Here is a 14,085-nt window from a genome sequence, read left to right as displayed (position 1 = left end):
CACCTTGAAAAAGGACAACAAAAAGGATGGAACTGGAATGGAGGAAAGAATACAACCCAGACAAAAAAAACACTGTTCCAGATAAAAAGCCACGCATACAAGAAGGAAATTCAAAAGGCGAAGAGAAGGCATTATGATAATCATCAATGCCACCAACACAAAAAGAAATGTTTAACCTCATTAAAGAAATGAAATACCCATCAGGCTGCGATAACGCACCAACCCCCTCAGAGAAAATATGCAACGATCTGGCAGACCACAAATATTTTCTTTTTAAAACAATGACATCCGACAAACCATTCAACAGAGACCAACCACAACATACAACCAAACAAACCTAACTCAGAACCACAGCACAAACTCAAAAACTTGCTGATATTTCAGGAAGAGGTATTTGCAATGCTGGTAAAACCCAGCTTTCTGGCTGTTTCACCCTTGGATCCCCGTTCCACGGACATATACAAATCAATCCTCGCACAAGGTACGTCAGAAGAATATTACAGAAACCTTCTAAATCTATCACTAGATAACTGTACTGAGGACCTTCAAATCAGCATATATCAAACCACTTCTAAAAACACAAGAGTGGCAACATAGAAGACCTCTCCAACTACAGACCAATCTCAAACATCCCCTACCCGGCAAAAGTACTGGAAACCTACGTATACAAACTAGCCAAAGAACACGTAGCAAAACACCACCTGTTAGACCAAGCACAAGTCAGTTTCAGACCCGCAAGAGGAAACAGCACTACTATCCATCTGGGACGACCTAAAAACGAACGCAGACTCAAACACTACCTCAGCCCTTATTCTGCTCGACCTCTCCGCAGCCTTCGACACAATTAGCCATGACACCCTAACCAAAAGACTAGAAGACATAGGCATAACAGACAGCACTACGCTGGACTAAATCATTCCTAGCAGACCAAACAGAAACCGTATGGATTAAACCCTTCAAATCCACCCCACGAGTTAACGACTGGAGTGCCACAAGGATCCTCACTATCACCACTTTGCTTCAACATCTACCAGACCCCAGTTATCAGAATCTTCAAAAAATACACTACATGCTACAACTACGCAGATATACTCAAATCTACAAAATCAAAGACACCAAACCCGATCATTCAACCCTAATCGACTGCCTAAAATAAATCTTCAACTGGATGAATGTCAACAACCTGAAAATCAACCCAGGAAAAACAGAAATAATCATATCCAATGACCAACAGAACGAAACCGGGGTGATTCTCAGTCGGCTCTGGGTGTTGTCAGTGTCCTCTTAAGGTTAGACATCCTTTTTCCTTTGTTTCGATTTACAGTTCGAGTCTGTGGTGTTGAAGAGCCAGGTTTTTAGCAATTTTCTGAATTGTAGGTGATCTTTGGTATTTCTTTTGGGATGTTCCAGTTTTTTGCAGGTAAGCGGGAGAAGGAGGCGCTTCCAAGTTTTTTCTTAAGGTATGGTTTTTGTTCCAGGCAGATTTATTTGCTTGGCCTGAGGAGTCTTGTTGGCTTGTATATTATTTTTTTTTGTAGGAATTCTGATCCTTGTCCACTGATTGTCCTGTGTGTTATGCACATTGTTTTGAAGGTGATGCAATGTTTCACTGGGAGCCAGTGTAGTGTTTTTAGGGCAGGAGTGATGTGGTCTCTTCTGGATAGCTTGAAGAGTAGTCTGGCTGCTGTATTTTGGATCAGTTGTAGTTTCTTCAGGAGCTATTCTGGTACTGCCAGGTAGAGGATGTTTGCATAGTCCATTCTTAACATGATGAGGGTGACGACTGAGTGTTTTGTGGGTGAAGGAGAGGAAAGATAGGATTCTTCTTGCCGTGTGGAGGAGGAAAAAGCATTTCAATCAATTCAATAGGCTACACCAAAGTCAATGGGCTAAAGCCTTGGATAGGTAAAAAAGGTTCTGGTAAATAAACAGTAAAGTCTCTGTAGAAGTTCTCAGAAGTAGTCTATAAGAAGAATTATAGGTTGGGTCACAAGCTGTATTAGGCCTGCAAGTTGCGTAAGTTTCAAGCACTTTCACCACGAGAGGTAAGTACTCCAAGTCTTGTTTCACAGTACTTTTACAATGCCTCAGTCTTGGGGACAAGAGGGAGGACATCGGGGGCTCGTTCACTGCACTGGGACTGGTCAAAAAGCTGGCACTGGAAAATCTTCAATTCCAGTAGCTGTAGTAGAGCACACAAACTGGTGTCCATCTCGCTGGTTATTTGGTTTCCTGCAGCACTCTGAGGAAAATACAACCAGCTCTGAGAATGGTATCCAGGTGGCTTAGTGTCAAGTTGATTGGTCCCACCAACTCAAAAGGGATAAGTCCTTGCAGGGCTGCTCGGTCAAGATGAATTTAGCGATTCAGACCTGGAGCAGGCATCACCGGGCAAACCAACGGTCCAGGAGTTACAGCAGCCATCCTCTTCAAGCTCATCTTCGGTCCTTTTGTTCCAGTGGTCAACTCTGCCTTCCAAGCCAAGAGACTTGCCTTATATCCAGTTTCCTCTCATTCATTCCAGCCTAGCTACCACTCGCCGAGCAGGGTGGCTCTCCTTGCCAGACATTCAGCCAGCCAAACAAGCCAGAGTGCATTTAGGTCTCCTAGGAGACTAAGCACCCCCGTCCCTTCCTGCCCACCGCAGACACTCGCGCACCAGAGGCGGTCTTCAGTCCTGAAGCCCGCCAAAGGCGATGGAAAAAGGACCAAACTTGGTTTGGCGCAGAGAGAAACTCTAGAAGGACCTTTCCAAAAAGAAATGGTGAAAAAAAGACGGGACCGGTTTAAACAAAAGCGACTCAGACGCCATCTTGAAAAACATGTCTCCCGCGATTTAACGCTACAGTGTACACTGTTGGGAAAAATCATGGTAGTTTGTTGTAAAACCACTGCCACCAGCCATTTCGAGAGGACAGGGTAGCATTTGACTGCTACATGCATATCTAGACACAGGGGATACTAAGCGACCCCTCCAGCACTCCACTGTAAGATAGGGTGTGCTGGGTCTAGGAATTTAAAAAGACTAGTAAGGGAATAGTTTCTTACCTGTAACTCCATTTCTCCAGCATTGTTATCTTTCATGTATTCACATGCTTAGAATATTCCCCGTCAGGCTGGGAATCCTCGGTAAATTATATAGACCTTTTCCATAGGAAAAATTGACACTTGTGTCCTATCTACGTCGTTTTGGGCCGCGTACGTCTGCGCCACTAGGACTTAAGAGTTATAAGTAGCCCCGCCCCCGCGGCTCCCTCAGATTTCGACCCCCAAAGTAGTATGGGGGAACATCTGGTTTGCATGCCAGGGGAGGCCGGTGGGCGCATGAGAATCCATGAAAGATACCAATGCTGGAGAACTGGAGTTACAGGTAAGAAACTATTCCCTTCTCCAGCATTGCATCTTTCATGGATTCACATGCTTAGAATAGATTGTACAGCAGTATCCCCCATAGATGGACGTGTGCATGCAAAACAATAACATTAAAACCATGAATGCATATTTGCCCTGGCTAGACTTCAAATCATAGTACATGAACAGCTAACAAACAACACTTTAAAGTACATTAGCCGAAGGATATACCCACTTTACTGGGGCCTACCTTATTGAAACAGGTGCCGTAGGACTGCACGACCCATCTATGTATCCTCAGCATGTTGTTCGAGGCAATAATGCTGGGTAAACGTATGTGGTACCGACCAGGAAGCCGCCTGACATATCTCCCAGCGGAATCCCGGACCACAATGCCGCCGCTGCCGCCGACGAAGCAGATCTCGTCGAATGGGCTTGTGGACGTCTTTCCAGCGGTTTCCCAGCCTTTGAGTGGCAAAAAGAAATGGTAGATGGCACCCAGCGGGACATTCCTTGTTTTGAGATTGCTTTACCTTTAGCCGAAGGGCCATAGGCCACAAATAGCTGTCGTGTCCCTGAGATTTTGAGTGCGATGGAGGTAAAATTTCAGAGCCCTTCTCACGTCCAACGTATGAAGAGTCCTCTCCGCAGCAGACAAAGGTGTATGAAAAAACGTCGGTAGCACCACAGAAGAGTGCTTATGGAACATGGTAGGGACTTTAGGAATGAAATGAGGATTAGTAGCCAACACGACTTTATTCTTGAAAAACCTCAAATATGGGGGATCGACCACTAACGCTTGTATTTCTGACAGACGTCTAGCCGAAGTAATAGCCACCAGAAAAGCCAGTTTCCATGATAGGAATTTCAATGACGACCATATCGGCTCAAAAGGAGCCCTCATTAGTGCTGCTACAACCAGGTTAAGACTCCAGATCGGAGGAAACTTCATTGGAGGAAAAGTTAGGAACAATCCTTTCATGAAATGTTTAATCAACCGGTCACTAAATAATGTTGAATGTCTCTTCCGAGGAAATCTCGAAATGGCCGCCAGATGCACTTTTATCGATGAAAAAGAAACCTTTTTGAGCCAGGAGTAGTAAGTATTGTAGAAGCTGCTCCGATGTGATGCGGACGTAAACCTGGCTGATCCCCGCACCAAATACAGAATCTCTTCCATTTGTACATATACGAAGCTTTCGTGGACGGCGCCCTTGCAGCCTGCAAAATGTGACAGTCCGGTGGAATTGCTAACGTACCAAATTCGGAGAAAACAGAAGCCAGGCTGTCAGACTGAGGCTGTCCGGGTCGTGGTGCCGGACCGCCCCTTTGTCCTGAGACAGAAGGTTCAGGATCCTCTGGAACCTCATGGGCTCTGCTGCTGAAAGATGGAGTAGATCGGAGAACCACACTTGTCTCTCCCAGTACGGGGCCACCAGGATCACCCGACATGGATATCTGTGAACCCATTGCAGCATCCGACGTATGAGTGGAAACCGGGGCGGGGGGAACGCATACAAAAACTTGTCCGTCCACGGGAAGGAGAGCGCTTCCCCCAGTGAGTCTTGTGGCCACCTGCTCGCGTATTGTGAGCACTTTGTTATCTCTCGTCGCGAAGAGATCTAGAGCTGGACGACCCCACTTTTCGAAGACACGATGTAGAAGTTGGTCGTTCAATTCCCATTCGTGTAGTCGATTCATCTCTCTGCTGAGAGAGTCTGCTTGCACGTTTGACTCCTGGTAAGTGGAACGCCAATAGATATATCCTGTGGCCGAGGGCCCAATGCCAGATCTCCTGGGCCACGGTCGACAGAGTCCTGGAGCGAGTACCCCCCTGTTTTCTCAGGTAAAACATTGTTGTCGTGTTGTATGTCATTATCCATACAACAGATCCTTTTATGCGTGGCAGAAAGGACTTCAGGGCCCAACACACTGCCCTTAACTCCAGCACATTGATGTGAAGGCTGGACTCCTCGGATGACCACCGACCTTGAACCTGAAGGCAATCCAGATGAGCTCCGCATCCAGTCAGAGAAGCATCTGTCACCACCGTCATCTGGAACCCAGGTTCCAGTAAGGGCACCCCTCTTGTTAGATTTTTGGAGACTCTCCACCACTGTGCCTGCACGAGCCTGCACAAGCCTGCTGTTGGTCAATTTGTCCGACCAACGACCTTGACTCTGTGCCCATCGATCCGTCAAGAATTCCTGAATGGGCCTCATGAAGAGACATTTGTTGATCAAGGGTATACAGGACGCCATGGTCCCCAGCAGGGACATGTACCTTCTCACCGACACTCTGGTGTTGACTTTCCATTTCGATGCCTTGTGTCGTAGTTTCAGAACTCTTTCGACGGATGGTTTTACCAATCCTGACTGCGTCTGGAACTCCGCCCCCAGAAAGACCAAGGTCCTTGATGGCGATAAGGAGGACTCTTCGAAGATTATTGCGAAGACCAAGCGCTGTAGGAGAGACATGGTGGCATTCAGACTTTCCCGTGCCCTTTCCGGAGATAAGCCCCTCACTAACCAATCGTCCAGATACGGGTACACATGATGACCTTCCTTCCGTAACCAGGCTGCCACTGGTGCCAAACATTTTGTGAAAGTCCTGGGAGACGATTTTAGTCCGAATGGGAGGACCTTGAACTGATAGTGGGTTCGCCCGATGACGAACCGCAGAAATCTTTTGAGTCGTCGACGCATCGGGATATGAAAGTACGCGTCTTGAAGGTCTAGCGACGACAAAAAAACTCCTGGTTGTATCGATCGGATAACCTCTTGCAGAGTAAGCATTTTGAATTTTAGATTCTTCAGCAGCTTGTTGAGAGCCCGTAGATCTAGATTGGGATGCCATTTTCCATTGGGTTTCTGGACCACGAAGTAACTGGAGTAAACTCCCTTTCCTCGTTCGGCCACCGGGACCAGTTCTACAGCCCCTTTCTGCAGCATAAGCATCACTTCCTGCACCAGTATTTGAAGATGGGATTGTGGCGAGAACAGCGGCGGAATGTGTGGTGGCTTGTCCTTGAACTGTAGGGTGTGACCCAGACGTATCGTGTCCAAAACCCATTGTTTCGTTGTTATGCGTTCCCACTCGTCGACGCGACAAGACACTGTCCCCCAGGACGTCTCGAAACATGTAATTGCTGGGTCTTTGCCTGTTGATCCTTCACCGACGATGAGTAGGAGCCTCTCCTTCTTGAGGAATGGTAATCTCTGCCTCTATGAGTAGCTTGGGCTGCTCGTCTGTAGCCTTGGGAAGAGTAGGAGGGTCAACTGAAACCTCGGTCTCTAGGTGATCCAAACTGGGAGTTTCCGGAAGCACCTCTGAAAGGACGAAAGGAACGAATATTTCTGCCACTTTGGAGGGCTCCGAGTGACCGAGCAGTGTCAGAGTCTTCTTTCATGCCCTTCAAGGCTTCATCAACTTTCTCGCAAAACAGCTGTTCCCCTTCGCACGGCGGGTCCAGTACCTTGTATTGCACCTCTGGTCTAAAAGTCGTGCACTTAAGCCAGGCTTGCCTCCTTAACACTACGCCGTTATTAATTTGTTTAAAACCGGCCTCCGCCAAGTCGACAGCGATATTTATGGAGTGATTGGCAGCCTCTTCCCCTTCACGTACTAGTAGCATAGCGGACTTCCTGTGTTCCTCTGGCAGATGGTCTAAGATAGGAGCCAAAGGATGCCGCATCCCTCTATAATACCGTGCCATAATGGCCAGGGAGTTGACTGCTTTCACTGTAGTCGCACCGACTGACAATACCTTCTTTCCAAACGCATCTTGTCTCCTGGCGTCGTCGTCCGGCGGGGTCGTGCATTTATGTTGCAACCTCGCTTTTCTGGCCGCAGCAGCGGACACCACCGAATCCGGTGAAGGTTGAGATGTCAAGCATTTGGGGGTTGACTCCGGAGCCTTGAATTTCTTTTCTAACCGTCCTTTTATCGCCGGTTGTGAGAAAGGATGACTCATCGTCCTCAACCCCTCTTGCCAGACGGTCCAAAATTGGGATGGCAAACATTGACTTTCTTCTCTTGCCCATATGATCGAAGAGAAAGCAATCTTTCTTTACTTCTTCCGGAGCCAGGCCAAATTCCGCACATGCTTTTCCCATCATTGCATGGAAGGCCCCGATGTCATCCAGCGGAGATGGTTGCGCCGGGCTTTTTCGAGTTTCCATCTCTGCATCCGACTCCCATGTGGGGTCCCTTGAGGGGGATAATGAGACGTCTGAAAGGGACCCTTCACTCTCCGACTCCGGCAGTTCTCCCTCCTCCGAGTGTGGGCAAGAACAATCCTCCTGCACCGGGCCAGTTGTAGGTATTCTGGTCGTCGAGTGCGGGGCCGGTACCGCCGGAACATCAGTGTGCGGCAACTGCGTGTCCAGACGCTGTAACAGCTTCTGTAACATGTTCAACACCTCCAGGGACAATAGAGACTGGGGATTCACCAAGGAAGAGGCGGTTGGGATGGCACTCCCACTCGGGAGTTCCCCCAAACTGAGTGCACGCAACCCTAGATCAGCCGACTGTACAATCGGACCACGGTTATCCTCCGCCGACGAGATGGAAAGGGCCGCTTCTGGCTGCAACAAGGCCTCAGGCAAGATCGGGTCAAAAACTTCCGGCAGCCAACCCACCGAAGGTGCCACCGTCAACGACATCTTCTCAATAACCGCTGTTTGACCCATCGAAGTTATCGCGGGAAGAGCAGGCACAGATGGCAAAGACGACAACGGAGTTTTAGGCGCAGAGCCTTGTGGCGCACTCGCCAGTTTTGAACTCGGCTTGTGGGTCGACGACACTCGACTCTAGGTAGAGCCATGGCGGTCTCCCGAGGAGGATTTCAATTTCTTCTTTTTCGATGCGGAGGAAGAAGGACGTTTTCTTAGACGAAGAGTTCATCAGAGGGGTGTTTTTCCGATGAACGTGGTTTCTTCGTCGGAGGCTCTGGCGACGCAGAGCGACGAGGGGTTACCGGAGATTTAAATCTCGAGGCAGTAGAGCCTACCTCTGATGCAGGGTAAGCACCCGCCCAGTCATTGAGCCAAGTCACCAGGCGTCTGTTTCGGTCCTTCAGGGTCTTCTGGGAGAAGCCTTGACAGATCTCACGTGTCGGCTGAATGATGAGGGTGAAGACAGTAAATACAGTCCATATGCCCATCACCTTCATACACTTTAAGACCGCAGGTAGCACACGGATGAAACAACGCCTTTCCAGACATTTTCGAAGGAAGTGAAGAAAAAGAACGCACAACCTAGCAAAAAGAGCAGATACTCGAGGTAATCCCACTACTTTGGAAGACGGTTGAAATCTGAGGGAGCCGCGGGGGCAGGGCTACTTATACCTCTACGTCGTAGTGGCGCAGGCGTACGCGGCCCAAAACGACGTAGATAGGACACAAAAGTGTCGAAATTTTTCCTATGGAAAAGGTCTATATAATTTACAGAGGATTCCCAGCCTGACGGGGAATATTCTAAGCATGTGAATCCATGAAAGATCCAATGCTGGAGAAAGTCAATTTCACTTTACATTCTCTGGGAAACAGTACATTATCCCAGAGAAGGTATTTAAACCTGGGGAAAGCCTGAAAGGTGCTGTGTGACACAAATGAAAAGATGATGCCTATGGAGTTGTCTAAAACTCCATAACCAAAGAAAACACAAGAGTAAAAACACATTTCAAAACAAGAGTGGGAAAAAGGGTCACACTCTCTCCAGGTAAAAAAATCAAGTCCTCAAAATCCAGTAAATTTGCTGGGGGTCTCTAAGGTGAAGGGAATTAGCACATTTTTGAGAATTCTTCCAAACAACCTTACGGCCACCAGAAAAACCACCACGTATGTTAGGTAGAAAGTCCACTTTTTATCTAAATGGGTAGTCCCTATACAGTTGGCTGGATTTATAGGTATTGGACTACCTTTCTACCAGACAGGCATAATCCAAAGCCTGACAGTCGGGCTCCTTTTCTATGTGCTCTACCATAAATTTCCTTACGACTCCTAATGCACGTTTAACCAAAAAGAATACTGCCTCCTCCACCTTTGCCAACAATAGTGTCACAGAGAAGGCAGAGAAGGTACCCTTTTCTCTGTTGCTCATATGGCAGCATTTTAACACGTCGTTCCACATGGGTAAATACACTTTACCTGGCTTTGTCCTTTGTGAAAGCCCTCCATTTCACAAAATGATGGCCGTCTTGTGTGCCTGGCTGCTCTCCGTGTCATTCTGTGCTTCTGGAGTAACAGTTGAAACACCTGCCCAAGTCTACATTTTATTTTTTTCTAACCCCTCTCCCACTGGACACTTAAATCTCTCCAACGTACATGAGGAACAATGTTTACGCATTACAGTGTTAATTGCAAATACATCGTTCATGGGCTCTCAAAAGTGGGAAAAAAGGGGCCCACAACCAAACTAAACTTTATACTAGCAAGTTATGATTGAACATATGGATTTTCCTGGTACAGTTTCATGGAAGCAAGCGTTTTTACTTAAATATTCCCCACTCCGTCATGAGAAACTCACAAAGTGGGGCTCTAACTGAAGGTGAAAGCAAAATTTAAAAAAATAAACTTTGCGACCAGGCAGGTGGAAAACACCAACTGAAGGAAATATGTTTTACCCAATTTGAGGCTCAATCCTATTTTTGGTCTGTGCTCCTCCGGCTGCTGTTGGTCAGGCGAGTTTTCATGAGGTATGATGATGCCACAGGGAGATTCATCCCCAGGGGTGTTGGGTGTGGCATTTCCACTGGCAGAGGAAACAGATGGGGCAGAGCTGATAGGCCGTAAAGTAGGTTTGAGGCAGGGTCTCTGCTCTGGCTCTTCCTCCTCTTGAATTAGTTCTTCTCTTCTTTCCTCCATTTCAGACTTTATTTCCTCCTCCTCCTCCTCTTCAGACTCTGGAGGTGGTGGAAGCAATAGTTGCTGCTGTTGCGGTGGAGGCTGCTGCTTTACTGGTGGTTGTCTACGCCTTTCAGCCTCCTCTTCCATCTATAGGAGAAAAACAAATTGGTTAAGTTATGAAAAATTTAGGATTTAGATATCTTTATTAAGATAAAAGGTGCAGGAACAATGTTTGATCAAGCAATTCTAAAGATCAGAATGCCAAGCTATCGCTTCAAGTGACCCTTTGGGGATAATGTGGATAACTGAAGACTACCATACAAAGAACGTCCCCTACAAATATATTAAACATTAATTTTGTGATCTGCATTTGAGTTTAGGGATTTTTTCTATTTTAACAACCATCTGGTGTAGCATGTGCAAACATTTAATGGAAAGGCTAAACAAATCCAACTAAAAAGGGTAGCCAATCTTCTCTAAAGGTAGTAGCAATGGAAGAAGGGTCAGGCATAACTAGGAAGAAGTGCTTGTAAGTAGGCTGGTCTGGTAAGTAGGCTCAGACCACACTTAACAAAAGACACCACCCAAAGAACAAGTTACTTACCAACTGGTAATGTTCTTGCGATTGGATGTTCCTCCAACTTATTCCTCATCTTAGATATTTTCCATCCAGCTTTAGATGGTTCAGAAAAAATTTTGGCAGAGGGCGCCGTGTGTTGATGTCGCCGAGTGTCCCTTGAAGGCCCCTGTCGAGGGCAACATCATCGGGTGTTATGAGTAGCACGCGCGGCGCCCGTTGGTCTCAGTTCTGTTTTTCCCCTTTTACTATTGCTTTTGCACTGTATAGATTGTGGTCTTCGCCTTGCGAGAGTTGAAGTGGCAATAACCAGGAAAAATCTACAGGGGGGTAGGTTGGGAGAGCGATGAGGAATACGTTGGAGGAACATCCAATCGAAACAACGTTACCAATTGGTAAGTAACTTGTTCTTAGAGTCCATTGTGTCCTCCAATGTATTCCTCATCTTAGATAGACTCCCAAAGCAGTATGGACAATTTCTCTGGAGGAGGGGTTAGATTTTTCGATACCCTTAGATGGCTGAATATAGTACTGCTTTACCAAAATTCTGTTCCTTAGACTGGGAAGCATCCAGACTAGAGAATATTGAAAAAGTATGCAGCGAAGACCAAGTTGCTGCTTCACAAATGAACCTTATAGGAACACCTCTTTGTAGGGCTGTCGAAGAGGCAATGCCTCTGGTGGAATGAGCCTTTAGACCTTCTGGTGGGTCTTTTTGTGCTAATCTGTAGCATTCTGAAATGCAAAGCAGAATCCAGCGTGATATTGTTTGCTTTGTCACCAATTGACCCCAATTTCCTTCCTGGGTAGCCAATAAACAGTTGATTGTCCACTCTAAGCTTGGAAAGCCTAGAGATGTAAAAGCTTGGAGCTCTTTTTGGATCCAACCTGTGTGATCGTTCCTCCTCCTTACTAGGATGAGGTGGCAGATAGAATGTGGGTAAAAAAATTCCTGACAAATGAAAATCAGACACCACTTTTGGTAAAATTGAGGGTTTAACCCCCAACACAACTCTGTCCTTATGGAACACAGTATAGGGTGGCCCAGAAGACCGTGCCTGCAATTCGCTCACTCTTCTTGCAGATGTTAAAGCAACTAGGAAAGCAGTTTTCCATGTCATTAATGTTAATGGACAAGTGTGCAAAAGCTGAAAAGGAGCACACATTAAGAATTTTAGGACCAGATTGAGATCCCAAATTGGCACTCGAAATGGGTAAGGAGGAAACACATTAGTGAATCCTTTTAAGAATTGCACTACCAAAGGAATTTTGAAATAGGAGCATTCTTCCAACAAGCGCTTGAAGATGGAAAGCAGCGCAAGATAACCTTTAATGGCTCCAACATTTAGACCTCTATGTGCTAGGGACAGGAGGAAGGACAGTACTTCCGTTACAGAACATAGAAAAGGATTGACATTCTTTTCTCTGGACCAGTTGCAAAACACTTTCCAACGGCAACGGTACAGAGACTTTGTTGCTGGCCTTCTTGCCGAAAGAAACACCTCCATGACGGGACCTTCCAGATGACAATCCTTGTATCTCAGCCTTTCCGATACCAAGCATGAAGGTTGAGTGTTTTAACCTCTGGATGGAGAACCTGACCCTCCATTTGTGAGAGAAGGTTCTCTCTGAGGAAGACATACTGGGGGTCAGGTGGACATGTCTAGAAGGTCCGAGTACCAGGTTCTCCTGGCCCAATCCTGGGCAATTAGGATCATGCGGCTCCCGAAGCGCCTGTCTCTTGATGACCTGAGGAATGACGGGAATCTGAGGGAACGCGTACACTAGTGGGAATTTCCACTCCACCACGAACGCGTCCCCCAGGGTTCCTCTCGGGGGAAATTCCCTTGAGCAATACCTTTCGCACTTCCGGTTTATTCCGGTCGCAAATAGGTCCACTTGAGGGGTTCCCCAAAGGGCAAAGATCTCTTGAATGACTTCCTGAGCCAGTTCCCATTCGTGGGACACGGTGCTCTGCCTGCCAAGAGCATCTGCCGTCATATTCTCCTCCCCGGCTAGATGAACTGCCTTAAAGAGATTCCTTCCTGAATTGCCCAATACCAGAGCTGCATTGCCTCTCTGCACAGAGGTAGTGGCCCCTACACCACCTCTTGTTTAGATAATGCATGGCCACTGTGTTGTCTCATTATCAGGACATTTTTTTTTCCCTGACAGATGGCAGGAAAGCTTTCAGCGCTAGTCTGGTTGCTCTCAGGTCTAAAAGGTTGATGTGTAGTTTGGACTCTGATGGAGACCAACGACCGCTGATTGTCAGATCGTTGGCATGAGCTCCCCACCCCACGAATGAGGAGTCCGTCACTACTGTGATCTCCGGCCATGGTTGCCAAAAAATTCTCCTTTTAGGATATTCGCTGAACAAGTCCACCATAGAAGATCTTGTCGAACCTTGTTCAGAATCTGGAGAAGATCCGTCATTGAGTCTTTAGAGCCCATTGAAGGATCTCATCCTCGGATGTGCCTCCGGCACCAGGAAGACGCAGGAGGCCATGAGGCCGAGTAACCTTAAGAAGTCGTAGGCCTGAAGATTTTGGGCATTTTGGAATTTGGAAACCATCTGAAGAATGTCTTGAGCCCTCGACTTGGGAGGCGAGCTCTTTCCCAGGGATGTGTTTAATACAGCTCCTACATACTGGAGCCGTTGAGGTGGTGTCATTTGTGACTTCTTGAAATTGAGGGAGAAGCCCAGTCTGTGGAGGAAGTGGCAGGTGACTTTCAGGTGATCCAGTGCCTGTTCGGCAGAACGGCCTCTTATCAACCAATCGTCTAGGTAGGGGTGGACATGAATCCCCCCCCCTCCTGAGGTGTGCTGCCACTACCACCATCAGTTTGGTGAAGACCCTTGGGGCGGAGGTCAATCCGAATGGCAGGACTCGAAACCGATAGTGTGAGTGGCCAACTACGAACCTCAGGTATTTTCTGTGCTTGAGATGAATCGGCACATGAAAATAAGCATCCCGGACATCCAATGACACCAACCAATCCTGACGTTGAAGGGCCTGAAGGATCTGAGAAAGGGTAACCATCTTGAACTTGTCCTTCCTGAGGAACTTGTTCAAGTTTCTTAAGTCCAAGGTGGGTCTCAGTCCTCCGTTCTTTTTGGAGATAAAAAAATATGTGGAGTACCATCCCTTGTTCCTCTCCACTGCAGGTACTGATTCCTGCTATAGGAGCGGGTCTGAAAACTTCAAAGGTGTCTCCTTGGTGGATTGCTTTGAGATTGCGTTAGAAAAGGAAGGCAGTAACCTTGGGATATTATTTCTAAAGCCCAAACATCTGAAGTAATGGCTC

General features: G+C 47.1%; 1 protein-coding gene across 12 annotated transcripts in view; it reads right to left on the bottom strand.

Annotated features, from left to right (window-relative positions):
* The window catches only part of RBM25 (RNA binding motif protein 25), an 841,835-nt gene that overhangs the window by 126,079 nt on the left and 701,671 nt on the right, over positions 1-14,085 (bottom strand). For all 12 annotated transcript variants that reach the window (XM_069638623.1, XM_069638627.1, XM_069638622.1 and 9 more), the window contains one exon: positions 9,977-10,346. In XM_069638623.1, the coding sequence (XP_069494724.1) occupies positions 9,977-10,346 (370 nt within the window). The remainder of the gene's footprint in view (positions 1-9,976; positions 10,347-14,085) is intronic.

Source organism: Ambystoma mexicanum, chromosome 14 (genome assembly GCF_040938575.1).
Source record: "Ambystoma mexicanum isolate Mex_15411 chromosome 14, UKY_AmexF1_1, whole genome shotgun sequence".
In the NCBI taxonomy this organism is placed as follows: Eukaryota; Metazoa; Chordata; class Amphibia; order Caudata; family Ambystomatidae; genus Ambystoma; species Ambystoma mexicanum.
The sequence above is the reverse complement of the archived record's forward strand: the minus strand, read 5'-3'. Positions and strand labels throughout refer to the sequence as shown.